Consider the following 15,517-nt stretch of genomic DNA (forward strand, 5'->3'; position numbering starts at 1 on the left):
AAAAGCGTGTGCGAGCAAGGGGGCCTACAAACCTGACTCAGTTACACCAGCTGTGTCAGGAGGAATGGGCCTAAATTCACCCAATTTATTGTGGGAAACTTGTGGAAGGCTACCCAAAACATTTGCTACTAAATACTAATTGAGTGTATATAAACTTCTGACCCACTGGGAATGTGATGAAAGAAATAAAAGCTGAAATAAGTCATTCTCTCTACTATTATTCTAACATTTCACATTCTCATAATAAAGTGATGATCCTAACTGACCTAAAACAGAGAATTTTTACTAGGATTAAATGTCAGGAATTGTAAAAAAAACTGAGTTTAAATGTATTTGGCTAAGGTGAATGTAAACTTCTGACTTCAACTGTATTCCCATAGAAAAGGTGCAGAGAGATGCATTCTATCAGCTGTATCCGTGATACAGTAACAACTATGTGCTCTCCTCTCTTCCTGGTCACCTGTGTTAACCCTTCCTGGTCACCTGTCTTAACCCTTCCTGGTCACCTGAGTTAACCCTTCCTGGTCACCTGTGTTAACCCTTCCTGGTCACCTGTGTTAACCCTTCCTGGTCACCTGTCTTAACCCTTCCTGGTCACCTGTGTTAACCCTTCCTGGTCACCTGTGTTAACCCTTCCTGGTCACATGTGTAAACCCTTCCTGGTCACCTATGTTAACCCCTCCTAGTCACCTGTGTTAACCCTTCCTGGTCACCTGTGTTAACCCTTCCTGGTCACCTGTGTTAACCCTTCCTGGTCACCTATGTTAACCCCTCCTAGTCACCTGTACTAACCCTTCCTGGTCACCTGTACTAACCCTTCCTGGTCACCTGTGTTAACCCTTCCTGGTCACCTGTGTTAACCCTTCCTGGTCACCTATGTTAACCCCTCCTAGTCACCTGTACTAACCCTTCCTGGTCACATGTGCTAACCCTTCCTGGTCACCTGTGTTAACCCTTCCTGGTCACCTGTATTAACCCTTCCTGGTCACCTATGTTAACCCCTCCTGGTCACCTGTACTAACCCTTCCTGGTCACCTGTGCTAACCCTTCGTGGTCACCTGTGTTAACCCTTCCTCTCACCTGTACTAACCCTTCCTGGTCAACTGTACTAACCCTTCCTGGTCACCTATACTAACCCTTCCTCTCACCTGTACTAACCCTTCCTCTCACATGTACTAACCCTTCCTGATCACCTGTACTAACCCTTCCTCTCACCTGTACTAACCCTTCCTGATCACCTGTACTAACCCTTCCTCGTCACCTGTACTAACCCTTCCTCTCACCTGTACTAACCCTTCCTGATCACCTGTACTAACCCTTCCTCTCACCTGTACTAACCCTTCCTGATCACCTGTACTAACCCTTCCTGGTCAACTGTACTAACCCTTCCTCTCACCTGTACTAACCCTTCCTCTCACCTGTACTAACCCTTCCTCTCACCTGTACTAACCCTTCCTGGTCACCTGTGTTAACCCTTCCTGGTCACCTGTATTAACCCTTCCTGGTCACCTATGTTAACCCTTCCTGGTCACCTGTGTTAACCCTTCCTGGTCACCTGTGTTAACCCTTCCTTGTCACCTGTGTTAACCCTTCCTGGTCACCTGTACTAACCCTTCCTCTCACCTGTACTAACCCTTCCTGGTCACCTGTGTTAACCCTTCCTCTCACCTGTACTAACCTTTCCTGGTCACCTGTACTAACCCTTCCTGGTCACCTGTACTTAGCCTTCCTGGTCACCTGTACTAACCCTTCCTGGTCACCTGTGTTAACCCTTCCTGGTCACCTGTGTTAACCCTTCCTGGTCACCTGTACTAACCCTTCCTCTCACCTGTACTAACCCTTCCTCTCACCTGTACTAACCCTTCCTCTCACCTGTACTAACCCTTCCTGGTCACCTGTACTAACCCTTCCTGGTCACCTGTGTTAACCCTTCCTCTCACCTGTACTAACCCTTCCTGGTCAGCTGTACTAACCCTTCCTGGTCACCTGTGTTAAACCTTCCTGCTCACCTGTACTAACCCTTCCTGGTCACCTGTACCAGAGGTGAATCCATTCATTTAATCAATTTTAGAATAAGGCTGTAACTTAACAAAATGTGGAAAAAGGCAAGGGGTCTGAATACTTTCCCAATGCACTTTAAATATGCAGTTTAAACAGCTTCTAAAGATACAGTTCTATAGTAAATATGCAGTATAAACAGCTTCTAAAGATACAGTTCTATAGTAAATATGCAGTATAAACAGCTTCTAACGATACAGTAATATAGTAAATATGCAGTATGAACAGCTTCTAAAGATACAGTTCTATACTAAATATGCAGTATAAACAGCTTCTAAAGATACAGTTCTATAGTAAATATGCAGTATAAACAGCTTCTAAAGATACAGTTCTATAGTAAATATGCAGTATAAGCAGCTTCTAAAGATACAGTTCTATAGTAAATATGCAGTATAAACAGCTTCTAAAGATACAGTTCTATAGTAAATATGCAGTATAAACAGCTTCTAAAGATACAGTTCTATAGTAAATATGCAGTATTAACAGCTTAGATACAGTTATATAGTAAATATGCAGTATAAACAGCTTCTAAAGATACAGTTCTATAGTAAATATGCAGTATAAACAGCTTCTAAAGATACAGTTCTATAATAAATATGCAGTATAAACAGCTTCTAAAGATACAGTTCTATAGTAAATATGCAGTATTAACAGCTTAGATACAGTTATATAGTAAATATGCAGTATAAACAGCTTCTAAAGATACAGTTCTATAGTAAATATGCAGTATAAACAGCTTCTAAAGATACAGTTCTATAGTAAATATGCAGTATAAACAGCTTCTAAAGATACAGTTCTATAGTAAATATGCAGTATAAACAGCTTCTAAAGATACAGTTCTATAGTAAATATGCAGTATAAACAGCTTCTAAAGATACAGTTCTATAGTAAATATGCAGTATAAACAGCTTCTAAAGATACAGTTCTATAGTAAATATGCAGTATAAACAGCTTCTAAAGATAACATTCTATAGTAAATTTGCAGTATAAACAGCTTCTAAAGATAACATTCTATATTAAATTTGCAGTATAAACAGCTTCTAAAGATACAGTTCTATAGTAAATATGCAGGGTCTGAATACAAATGTATTTTTTGCTTTTGTCATTATGGGTGTATTGTGATGTCATTATGGGGAATTGTGATGTCATTATGGGGAATTGTGATGTCATTATGGAGTATTGTGATGTCATTATGGGGTATTGTGATGTCATTATGGGGTATTGTGATGTCATTATGGGGTATTGTGATGTCATTATGGGGTATTGTGATGTCATTATGGGGTATTGTGATGTCATTATGGGGAATTGTGATGTCATTATGGAGTATTGTGATGTCATTATGGGGTATTGTGATGTCATTATGGGGTATTGTGATGTCATTATGGAGTATTGTGATGTCATTATGGGGTATTGTGATGTCATTATGGGGTATTGTGATGTCATTATGGGGTATTGTGATGTCATTATGGGGTATTGTGATGTCATTATGGGGCATTGTGTGTAGATTGATGAGGGTGAAAAATGATTGTGTCAATTTTAGAATAAGGCTGTAACATAAATGAAAAATTCAAGGGGTCTGAATACTTTCCCTAGGCACTGTATATACACACACATGACAAGTGACCCCAACATATAGTGTCCTCTAGCGTGCAAAACAAGTTAAAAAATAACCCTTGACAGACCGCATGATACACAACACATAAACAGGCCAAAACGGCTCTGACACCTCCCTTACAACCACCTGGAAATAAGTGCTATAAAGGTCCAATTTATTTGGTTCTGTATGTACCAAGTTTGTTTGAGAGTAGTTGGTCAATGAGGTAGGGTTTATCTGGCATGAGCTCTGCAGTACCTCACATCCTTCTCTCCTCTCCAGTGTGACGAGAATGCTACGTTCAGTAACCACGCGTTGTATCTGGGTCTGCCCTGCTGTAAGGAGGACTTCAACGGCTGTCCCAACATTCCCTCCAGCCTCATCTTCCAACGCAGCACCAAGGAGACCCTCTGGATCTCCACACAGCTTTCCTCCACCAAGCTCACACAGAATGGTAGGTCTCTTCTCCTCCACCAAGCTCACACAGAATGGTAGGTCTCTTCTCCTCCACCAAGCTCACACAGAATGGTAGGTCTCTTCTCCTCCACCAAGCTCACACAGAAAGGCAGGTCTCTTCTCTCTTCTCTTCTCCTATTTTCTCTTCTCTCCTCTCCTCTCCTCCCTTCTCCTCTCCTCTCTTCTCTTCTCCTCTATTATCTCCCCTTCTCCTCTCTTCTCTCCTCATCTCCTCTCTTTACTCCTCTTTTCCTCTTCCCTTTTCCTCTCCTATCCTCTCTTCTCCTCTCTTCTCTTCTCCCCTTTTCCTCTCCTATCCTCTCTTCTCCTCTCTTCTCCTCTCCCCTTTTCCACTCCTCTCTTCTCTCTCCCCTTTTCCTCTCCTCTCTTCGCTTCTCTTCTTCTCTCCCATTCCCCACCAAACTCGCATAGATTACTTGGCCATTGATCCTGATCTTGATTCTGCTGCCATTATGTTGTTCCCAGTGGACCTGCTTGCGTTGTTGAAGTGGAAGGCCCACCCAGACAGAGTGATGGACATCCTGGGGCGACTACGTCATGTCAGTGGAGAGGAGATCGTCAAGGTTAGACTTTACAGGAAAAACAAATATACATTCTGAATAAATATGGTGAAACGCTCTGAGTTTAAAGGTCGTTCATATATTTAACATGTAACTTCATATCTTCATTATTTGACAGTTCCTCCAAGACATTTTGGACACCCTGTTTTCCATTCTGGATGACAACACTGACAAGTATGGTCCTCTGGTGTTCCAGTCACTGGTGAGAAACCTTCTGAGAATCTGTACTGCGTGTGTGCGTACGTATGACACTGAATGCCTTTTCTCCATTAGAGGTATCCACCTCTTGCTGCAGTACTCTATGCTGCGCCTGCTTGTCATCTTCCCTCCTCAGTAATGAGGGATAGTGTGTCTGTGTTTTTACGTTGAGTCCCAAATGGCACCGTATATAGTGAAGTCTTGTCAAAAGTAGTACACTATTTAGGACTCTGTCTCAGTGTGTCTGGGCTGGCCCAGAGCCAGTGATTATTAGGAGCTCCCTCCCAGACAGCTGCCTGCCGCAGGGCCAGATCTCAGGGGAGCGTTTAGACTACCCCAGACTTCCTCACAACATAGTCAAAGGACTTATCCCTCCCCTCTCCCCCCAGTCTCCCTTCTATCTGTCATGTTGGGGATGGAGAGATGATAGATGGTCAGACAGAGATGATAGATGGTCAGACAGATATGATAGATGGTCAGACAGAGATGATAGCTAGTCAGACAGAGATGATAGGAGGTCAGACAGAGGTGATAGATGGTCAGACAGAGATGATAGGTGGTCAGACAGAGATGATAGGTGGTCAGACAGAGATGATAGGTGGTCAGACAGAGATGATAGGTGGTCAGACAGAGATGATAGGTAGTCAGACAAAGATGATACGTGGTCAGACAGAGATGATAGGTAGTCAGACGGAGATGATACGTGGTCAGACAGAGATGATAGATGGTCAGACAGAGATGATAGATGGTCAGACAGAGATGATAGGTAGTCAGACAGAGATGATAGGTGGTCAGACAGAGATGATAGGTGGTCAGAAAGAGATGATAGGTGGTCAGACAGAGATGATAGATGGTCAGACAGAGATGATAGATGGTCAGACAGAGATGTTCAAAGGTAGTGCACTTTAAATACAATAGGGTGCCATGTTGGATGCAAACTCTGTGCACCCTCATCTCAGCCTGGCAAAAAATGAAACTGGAGTGGAGCTTCTGACTGGATCTCTTTTTTCTCTCTCTCTCTCTCTCTCTCTTTTTCTCTCTCTCTCTCTCTCTCTCTCTCTCTCTCTCTCTCTCTCTCTCTCTCTCTCTCTCTCTCTCTCTGTCTCCCTCTCTCTCTCTCTCTCTCTCTCTCCCTCTCTCCCTCTCTGTCTCTCCCTCTCTCTCTTTCTCTCCCTCTCTCTTTCTCTCTCTATCTCTCTCTATCCCTGACTCTCTCTCATTCTCTCTCTTTCTTTCTCTCCTCCCTCTCTCTCGCCATCTCCCCGAAACTCTCATTCTCTCTCCCCCTCACTCTCTCTCTCTCTCTCTCTCTCTCTCTCTCTCTCTCTCTCTCTCTCTCTCTCTCTCTCTCTCTCTCTCTCTCTCTCTTTCTGAATATCTCTCTTTCTCCTCTCTCTCTCTCATTCTCTCTCCCCCCTCACCTCTCTCTCTCTCTCTCTTTCTGAATATCTCTCTTTCTCCTCTCTCTCTCATTCTCTCTCCACCCTCACCTCTCTCTCTATATATCTCTCTTTCTCCTCTCTCTCTCCCTCTCTCTCACCTCAGGTGTTCATCATTAATCTGCTCAGGGACAGCAAGTACTATCACTTCCGTCCCGTCATGGACACTTACATCCAGAAGCACTTTGCTGGAGCGCTGGCGTACAAGTGAGTTTCTGTTAGTTGTACCACAGACATGACACTGCTGAGGCTAACGTGGTTGAACTTTTCACAGCTGAGCTTCAGCTGGTTATTTTCTGATCAAGATCACACCTTTGTTGTAGCTGGTTTTTCTCTTCAAAGTTAAGTTAATTTATCTCCTCATCCTTCAATGTGTATGTAGTGGTTTATCATTGATCTAAAGATAATGTAGAAGTGCCATTCTCAGAGAGCTTCAACATTTGTATCTGTTATGGATCCCCATTAGTTCCTGCCAAAGCAGCAGCTACTCTTCCTGGGCTCCAGGTATATTTTTTTCTGTTTTTTTTTAATCTAATTTTACTGCTTGCATCAGTTACTTGATGTGGAATAGAGTTCCATGTAGTCATGGCTCTATGTAGTACTCTGCGCCTCCCATAGTTCTGTTCTGGACTTGGGGACTTTGAAGAGACCTCTTGTGGCATGTCTTGTGGGGTATTCATGGGTGTCTGAGCTGTGTGCTAATAGTTTAAACAGACAGCTCAGTACATTCAACATGTCAATACCTCTCATAAATACAAGTAGTGATGAAGTCAATCTCCCCTCCACTTTGAGCCATGAGAGATTGACATGCATATTATTAATATTAGCTCTCTGTGTACATCCAAGGGCCAGCCGTGCAGCTCTGTTCTGGGCCAACTGCAATTTTCCTAAGTCCCTTTTTTGTGGCTCCTGACCAAATGACTGGACAGTAGTCCAAGTCTGACAAAACTAGGGCCTGTAGACCTGCCTTGTTGATAGTGTTGTTAAGAAGGTAGAAACTAGGGCCTGAAGGACTGTAGGACCTGCCTTGTTGATAGAAGGTAGAGCAGCACTTTATTATCTGCTTTTGTATCAATATGTTTTGACCATGACCGTTTACAATCCAGGGTTACTCCAAGTAGTTTAGTCACCTAAAATGCCCACATTATTTATTTCAATGTTTAGTTAAGGTTTAGTGAATGATTTGTCCCAAATACAACGTTTTTAGTGTTAGTTCTAAATATTTCGAACTTAATCCACACACTCTGAAACTAACCGCAGCTCTTTGTTAAGTGTTGCAGTCATTTCAGTCGCAGTAGTAGCTGATGTGTATAGTGTTGAGTCATCCATATACATAGACACACTGGCTTTACTCAAAGCCAGTGGCATGTTATTAGTAAAGATTGAAAAAAGTAAGGGGCCTAGACATCTGCCCTGGGGAATTCCTGACTCTACCTGGATAATGTTGGAGAGGCTTCCATTATAGAACACTCTCTGTGTTCTGTTGGACAGGTAACTCTTTTATCTGCAATATAGCAGGGGGTGTAAAGCCAGAACACGTTTTTCCACCAGCAGACTATGATCAATAATGTCAAAAACTGCACTGAAGTCTAACAAAACAGCCTCCACAATATTTTTATCATCAATTTCTCTCAGCCAATCATCAGTCATTTGTGTAAGTGCTGTGCTTGTTGAATATTCGTCCCAAAAAGCATGCTAAAAGTTTATTGTCAATTTGTTTACTGTAAAATAGCATTGTATCTGGTCAAACACTATTTTTTCCAAACGTTTACTAGGGGTTGGTAACAGGCTGATTGGTCGGCTGTTTGAGCCAGTAAAGTGGGCTTACTATTCTTAGTTAGCGGAATGACTTTAGCTTCCCTCCAGGCCTGAGGGCACACACTCTCTAGTAGGCTTAAATTGAAAATATGGCAAATAGGAGTGGCATTACCACTATTATCCTCAGTAATTTAATTGTCAGTATTTTCTATCCAGATTGTCAGACCCCGGTGGCTATTTGTTGTTGATTGTTGTTGTTGTTGATGGACAACAATAGTTTTTTCGCCTCTTCCACCATCACTTTACGGAACACAAAATATCAATGCTTGTCTTTCATAATTTGGTCAGATATACTTGGATGTGTATTGTCAGCGTTTGTTGCAGACATGTCATTCTTAAGTTTACTCATGTTGCCAATGAAAAAAATCACTAAAGTAGTTGGCAATATCAGTTGATTTTGTGATGAATGAGCCATCAGATTCAATGCATGATGGAGCTGAGTTTGCCTTTTTCCCTCAAAGTTTCCTTTAAGGTGCTCCAAATCTTTTCATTATCATTCTTTGACATTTATCTTTGTTTCATAGTGTAGTTTCTTCTTCTTTTTATTCAGTTTAGTCACATGATTTATTTAGTCAAGTGCTTTCTCAATTTGCAGTATGTTTGCCAATCAGTTGTGCAGCCAGACTTATTTCCCATGCTTTTCGCCTCATCCTGCTCAACCATAGCATTTTTCAATTCCTCGTCAACCCACAGGGATTTAGCAGTTTTTATCTTCATTTTCTTAATGGGTGCATGCTTATTCGTAATTGGAATAAGCAATTTCATAAATGTGTCAAGTGCAGCGTCTGTTTGCGCCTCATTACACACCACAGACCAGCAAAACATCTTGCATGACCTCTTATAGACTGTATTAGGGCCTTTGGAACGTTGGTTTTCCTAGATATGGCTACTATATTGTGATCACTACATCCGATGGATCTGGATACTGCTTTCAAGCTAAGTAAAAAATGTGATCAATACATGTTAATGATTTCATTCCTGTGCTGTTTGAAATTACCCTGGTAGGTTGACTGGTAACCTGAACCAGGTTGCAGGCACTAGTTACAGCTTGAGTGGGCAGCTTGATGAAATCCAGTCAACATTTAAATAACCTGTAAAATAATTATAATAAAATAATTAAAATAATAACCTAATTTCACACATGTTATCCAGATCCTGAATGTTATTTTTCTTAAGTCTCGCTTAAAGTGCATCATACATATAGTATTTACATGAAATCCCCATCAGTACTAAAAGAAGATCCTACCATTATCTGACCTATGTTGGTTGAAAGAGACACCTGTTAATTGAAATGCATTCCAGGTGACTACCTCATGAAGCTGGTTGAGAGAATGCCAAGAGTGTGAAAAGCTGTCATCAAGGAAAAGAGTGGCTACTTTGAAGAATCTCAAATCTCAAATATATATTTTATTTGTTTAACACTTTTTTTAGTTACTACATGATTCGGGGCAGCAGGGTAGCCTAGTGGTTAGAGCGTTGGACTAGTAAAAAGTGTTAAACAAATAAAATATATATTTGAGATTTGAGATTCTTCAAAGTAGCCACTCTTTTCCTTGATGACAGCTTTTCACAAGTTCAAACCCCTGAGCTGACAAGGTGCAAACTCTGTCGTTCTGCCCCTGAACAGGCAGTTAACCCGCTGTTCCTAGGCCGTCATTGAAAATAAGAATTTGTTCTAACTTGCCTAGTTAGATATAAAAAAGTGTTATTTAAAAGTTTTGACATCTTCACTATTTTTCCAGAATGTAGGAAATAGTAAAAAAAATATTTAAAAAATACCTGGAATGAGTAGGTGTGTCCGAACTTTTGACTGGTAGTGCATGTTGTGATGAATGGTCTTTCCTGTGTTGTGTATCCCATCCAGAGAGTTGATCCGCTGTCTGAAGTGGTACATGGACCGTTCTGCAGAAGTGGTGAAGCAGGACCACATCCAGGAGGCCATGAGGGTAGGAGAACTCCACTGGAAGTTGTCCCTGTCCTTTTGACCATAGACACGGGGTGATGGGGGGGGTCTGTGACCTGACCAGGAGAAAAACAAACTCTGGGCCCTTGTTAAATAAAATACAAGGCTCAACGTTTTTTTTTCCTGGTCAGAAATATGCTGGTCAGAAAACAATCATTACATACGCAATACCTGAACAGTAAAGTTTAAATTTAATGTGTTTAAGAGACTACTCAGTAAGCTAGTTGAATACACTATGAATAAAGTTTAATCATATCAAATATGCCACGATGCAATGTAAAAGTGTTCCTTGTAAATAATATATTGTAATATATTATATATATATATATAATATTATATATTATAATATTATATATTATATAATATATATAATATATTAATTTATTTCAAAAATATCACACCTTTCAAAGGTTTCTATGTCGTTGTTTCCCCTCCTCTTAATGTATGATAAAAAAATCATGGTAGACTGAAACCCCATCAGTGTTTTTAGTACTTATCTTAATCAAATGAATTGGTTTCTAGGCCTACATTTAAGAAGGTAATGCCTTTACACGTTGTTTACAGAACCTTGATTTCCAGTTTTCACAAGTGAAAAAGACTTGAAAAGTATGGCAATGTGAGACTAACATTTCTATGCCCTCGTCTCCACTCCGCCCTTCCCCTCATACCCCAGGCTCTGGAGTACCTGTTGAAGTTCATTATCCAGTCTCGGATCCTGTACTCCCGTGCTACCTGTGGTATGGAGGAAGAACAGTTCAGAGCCAGCATCCAAGAGCTCTTCCAGTCCATCCGCTTTGTCCTCAGTCTGGACAGCCGCAGCTCTGAGACACTCATCTTCACACAGGTTAGAGGTCTACATGCACACACACACACACACACACACACACACACAAACATAAAGTAGTCTAGCCTAATAGTAGCCTAGCAGTAGCCTAGCAGTAGCCTAGCATAGCAGTAGCCTAGCAAGAGCCTAGCCTAGCAGTAGCCTAGCATAGCAGTAGCATATCAATAGCCTAGCCTAGCAGTAGCCCAGCCTAGCAGTGGGTCAATGTTGATTAGACTCTCACCATGGTGCAGTTTTCATTACTGATCTTCTGTCCTGACATCAAGATATCTTAGATACTGTATGTGTGTAACTCTGTCTTTAATCTCTTTTGAAGGCTGTGTAGAGAATGACTGACTTTTTAGTCACCTACTTCCAGACTTCAACCAATTCACCATTGATTAATTATTCCCACCAGGGAGTGAAGAGACTAGCTACTGTGTGAGGACGTTGCATTGTTGGCATAATCCTCATCTATCCCATCACTACATCAGTTATATCGCTTAACTCTCTTTTCAGCTCTGAAGCTGCCAAATGTTGTTTTTCAAATCTAACTACAGTAGTTAGTATCTCTTTGCTATTTCGGTTACTTTACAATCTATAGTTTGTAATGTTATCTTTTTGCTTAGTTTAATGTAAGTTCCTTAGATTAATTAACCTGTGCCACTATATTGTCTTCATTTGCCCCCCCCCCCCCCCCTTTGCCCACTTTTGCAACTTCCTTATGTACATGTTACCTCCTTATGTCCCCCTCCTCCGGGACCTTCCCTGTCCCCTGACTGTCCTGGTCAGACCCCTCAGGTCTCCCAGCCTGACTCTGGACAGGGACAACCCCCCGGCCCCAACAGCTGCACTCAGGCCTGGAGCTCCAATGCTCCTCGCCCCTCTCCTCTCTCAGTAAGTAGCTACAGCCCTTCCAGTATTGGCCGTCCTCTGACAAATGTGTCCTCTGATCAATTCCGCCAGTTCACTCTGCCATGAAGCACTTCCAATACCACCAACCAACCCCCCTTTACAAACAGGAAATCCACCTACCACTTCTCAAATCACCAACCAACCCCCCTTTTCAAACAGGAAATCCACCTACCACTTCTCAAATCACCAACCAACCCCCTTTTACAAACAGGAAATCTACCTACCACTTCTCAAATCACCAACCAACCCCCCTTTACAAACAGGAAATCTACCTACCACCTCTCAAATCACCAACCCACCAACCAACCCCTTTTTACAAATTACTACTCAACCAACCCATTTATCTCCTCCTAAATTACCAATCAACCCATTTTTTCAAACAGCAAGAAACTCAACCTCCCTACTAATCTGCCTACCTCCTCCCCAAATCACCACCCCTTCTGCAAACTACAAGAAATAAACAACAACAAACTGACCCTCAAACATGTCACCAACCAATCCACAGCTGAAATGAAGCCTTACACATGTTTTTGGTTTGCTTCCTTTGTGTGATTGGTTTGTTATTAACCTTTCCAGTCTCCTACTGTTTCATCATCACGTCTGCTCTCCAACCATTCACCTACCTACAACTCTGTCACGTCAATCACCTCAATCTGTGTTATGTAATGACTCTGTGTGATGACTCTGTGTGATGCCTGTCGTGCTTGTAGAAACATCCACACTACTTTCCCTAGGACTGTCTCATTTGGACTGTAAGGCCATAGGTGATCCATGGTACCCAGTAGCTAAAGTATCAATAACACCATATATGAATGGGGAAATCTCAAATCATTTCTGATAGGATCCCTCAATTTCAAACCTCCTAGGTACATGGCACATATGTCGGATCTTAACTTGATTACTCTTATGTTGTGGAGAACCTTCCTGTTGAAAAAAAATAGTAGATCTCTTTCTCTCGATGTGTGGGCAGTTGAGTCATTGGGATCAGGGCTTGCTATCTAAAATAATGTTATAGGGCTTGCTATCTAAAGTAACGCTATAGGGCTTGCTATCTAAAATAACGCTATAGGGCTTTCTCTCTAAAAGTACGCTATAGGGCTTGCTATCTAAAATTACGCTAGTTCCTCCAGACAGTACTGGTTCCTCCAGACGGTACTAGTTCTTCCAGACGGTACTAGTTCCTCCAGACAGTACTAGTTCGTCCAGACAGTACTAGTTCCTCCAGACAGTGCTAGTTCCTCCAGACAGTACTGGTTCCTCCAGACGGTACTAGTTCTTCCAGACGGTACTAGTTCCTCCAGACAGTACTAGTTTGTCCAGACAGTACTAGTTCCTTCAGACAGTACTAGTTCCTCCAGACAGTGCTGGTTCCTCCAGACAGTGCTGGTTCCTCCAGACAGTGCTAGTTCCTCCAGACAGTACTAGTTCCTCCAGACAGTACAACCCTCAGAGAGTAACTACAACAGCACTAGTTCCTCCAGACAGTACAGCACACAGAGTGTAACTAGGACTCTACTAGTTCCTCCAGACAGTACTAGTTCCTCCAGACAGTACTAGTTCCTCCAGACAGTACAGCACACAGAGAGTAACTACAACAGTACTAATTCCTCCAGACAGTACTAGTTCCTGAGTGTGTGTGTGTGTATCTGTGTGTGTGTGTGTGTGTGTGTGTGTGTGTGTGTGTGTGTGTGTGTGTGTGTGTGTGTGTGTGTGTGTGTGTGTGTGTGTGTGTGTGTGTTTGAGCGCTAAGGTGTGGAGAATCAGAGCAGGTGGTCAGTCCAGTTCAAGTGTTCAGCAGTCTGATGGCTTGTAGATACCAACTAGGCTCAGATTTTCTATCAAACCTCATACTCCGATACCGTCTGCCCGACGGTAAGTGAGTGAACAGCTTGTGGCTGGGGTGTGTCGGGTCCTTGCTGATGTGGCTGGGGTGTGTGGGGTCCTTGATGATGTGGCTGGGGTGTGTGGGGTCCTTGATGATGTGGCTGGGGTGTGTGGGGTCCTTGATGATGTGGCTGGGGTGTGTGGGGTCCTTGATGATGTGGCTGGGGTGTGTGGGGTCCTTGATAATGCTGCAGGCCTTCCTCAGGTACCGTTTCAAGTAAATGTCCTGGATGGGTGGGTGCACGGCCTCAGTGATGTACAGGGCCGTCTTCACCACCCTCTGGCCCCTGCAGTCGTAGACGTGGTAATTCCCCTACCGGGCCGTCAGGATGCTCTCGATGGTGCAACTGTATTATTTGGAAAGGACCTGGAGAGTCATGCTGAATTTCTTCAGCCGCCTTAGGAAGTAGAGACTCTGTTGCGCCCCTCTTGACAAGAGTGGTGGTGGTGTTGTTGGTTCAAGTTAAGTCATCGGTGATGTGGACACAGAGGAACTTAAAATGTGTGACTCTTTCTAATGCAGTCCCGTTGATGTGGATCAGGACATGTTCCCTCCTCTGCTTCCTGAAGTCAACAATCAACTCCTTTGTTTTGATCACGTTAAGGGGGGAAGTTGTTGTCATGACACCACACTATCAGTTTGATTACCTACTTCCTACAGGCTGACTCGTCGTTGCTGGTTATCAGGCCTACATCTGGGGTGTCGTCAGCGAACTTGATGATGGAGGTGGTCTTGTGCAAAGCCAAGTGGTGAACAGGGAGCAGCAGAGGACTGAGGACACTGTGTTATCAAGATTCAGTGTGGAGGAGGTGTTGTTGCCAATCCTCAAAGCCTGTGGTCTGCCCATCAGGAAGTCCAGGATCCAGTTGCAGAGGATGGTGTCCAGACCCAGGGCTCTGAGCTTGGTGTCCAGACCCAGGGCTCTGAGCTTGGTGTCCAGACCCAGGGCTCTGACTTTGGTGTCCAGACCCAGGGCTCTGAGCTTGGTGTCCAGACCCAGGGCTCTGACTTTGGTGTCCAGACCCAGGGCTCTGAGCTTGGTGTCCAGACCCAGGGCTCTGACTTTGGTGTCCAGACCCAGGGCTCTGAGCTTGGTGTCCAGACCCAGGGCTCTGAGCTTGGTGTCCAGACATTGGGGCTCTGAGCTTGGTGTACAGACCCTGGGGCTCTGAGCTTGGTGTCCAGACCCAGGGCTCTGGCTTTGGTGTCCAGACCCAGGGCTCGGAGCTTGGTGATGAGCTTTGAGGGAACAATAGTGTTAAACACTGAACTGTAGTCAATGAACAGCGATTGGACATTAGCCATCAGGGTACTAGGAAGAGGGGGCCGTGTAGCCCGTCCTTTCAGCAACAGGTAAGTTCGCTGTGCTGGGAACAGAGGAGTGGATGTAGTATTCCTGATCTGGGAGGCTAAGAGATAAGTGTGTAGCTTCTGATTCACGATGCAGAAGTGGTCGTAGGTCGTAGGAAATTATTGCACGAACATTCTGACCAAACAAAGTATTATTTAACAAAGAAATGACCATTTAAAAAAAAGCAAAGTCGAGCAGAAACCTGGAAGACGCAGGTGTACCCTCTTCGGGGACACCATTTTATCAATTCCAGCTGCACCTTGGCGGCAATTCTAAGTATTTACATATCTATTCAAATCCTCCTGGTGCAGGATTATTTTCCTCCAGCGACTAAATGGGTCATATTAAGATCCGACATCTGTAGTTCCTTCACAGGCCTGACAGTCTGTTTCACACCACCCCAAATCACCCACACCACACTCCCGAGCCGTCGGTC

At 43.3% G+C, this 15,517-nt stretch overlaps 1 protein-coding gene across 5 annotated transcripts in view; it reads left to right on the forward strand.

The window, feature by feature from the left end:
* Window positions 1-15,517, forward strand: part of LOC139413900 (dedicator of cytokinesis 3) — a 418,571-nt gene that overhangs the window by 361,644 nt on the left and 41,410 nt on the right. For 3 of the 5 annotated variants that reach the window (XR_011634841.1, XM_071161746.1, XM_071161744.1), the window contains exons 18-24: window positions 3,935-4,106; window positions 4,595-4,692; window positions 4,808-4,891; window positions 6,433-6,533; window positions 10,009-10,090; window positions 10,781-10,951; window positions 11,723-11,827. Coding sequence is in view for 3 of the 5 variants with exons in the window: in XM_071161746.1 (XP_071017847.1) it covers window positions 3,935-4,106; window positions 4,595-4,692; window positions 4,808-4,891; window positions 6,433-6,533; window positions 10,009-10,090; window positions 10,781-10,951; window positions 11,723-11,827 (813 nt within the window). In the remaining 2 variants the exon portion in view is untranslated. The remainder of the gene's footprint in view (window positions 1-3,934; window positions 4,107-4,594; window positions 4,693-4,807; window positions 4,892-6,432; window positions 6,534-10,008; window positions 10,091-10,780; window positions 10,952-11,722; window positions 11,828-15,517) is intronic. The other 2 variants (XR_011634842.1, XM_071161747.1) reach the window with 1 other exon arrangement.

This window comes from Oncorhynchus clarkii, chromosome 7 (genome assembly GCF_045791955.1).
Source record: "Oncorhynchus clarkii lewisi isolate Uvic-CL-2024 chromosome 7, UVic_Ocla_1.0, whole genome shotgun sequence".
Lineage (NCBI taxonomy): Eukaryota > Metazoa > Chordata > Actinopteri > Salmoniformes > Salmonidae > Oncorhynchus > Oncorhynchus clarkii.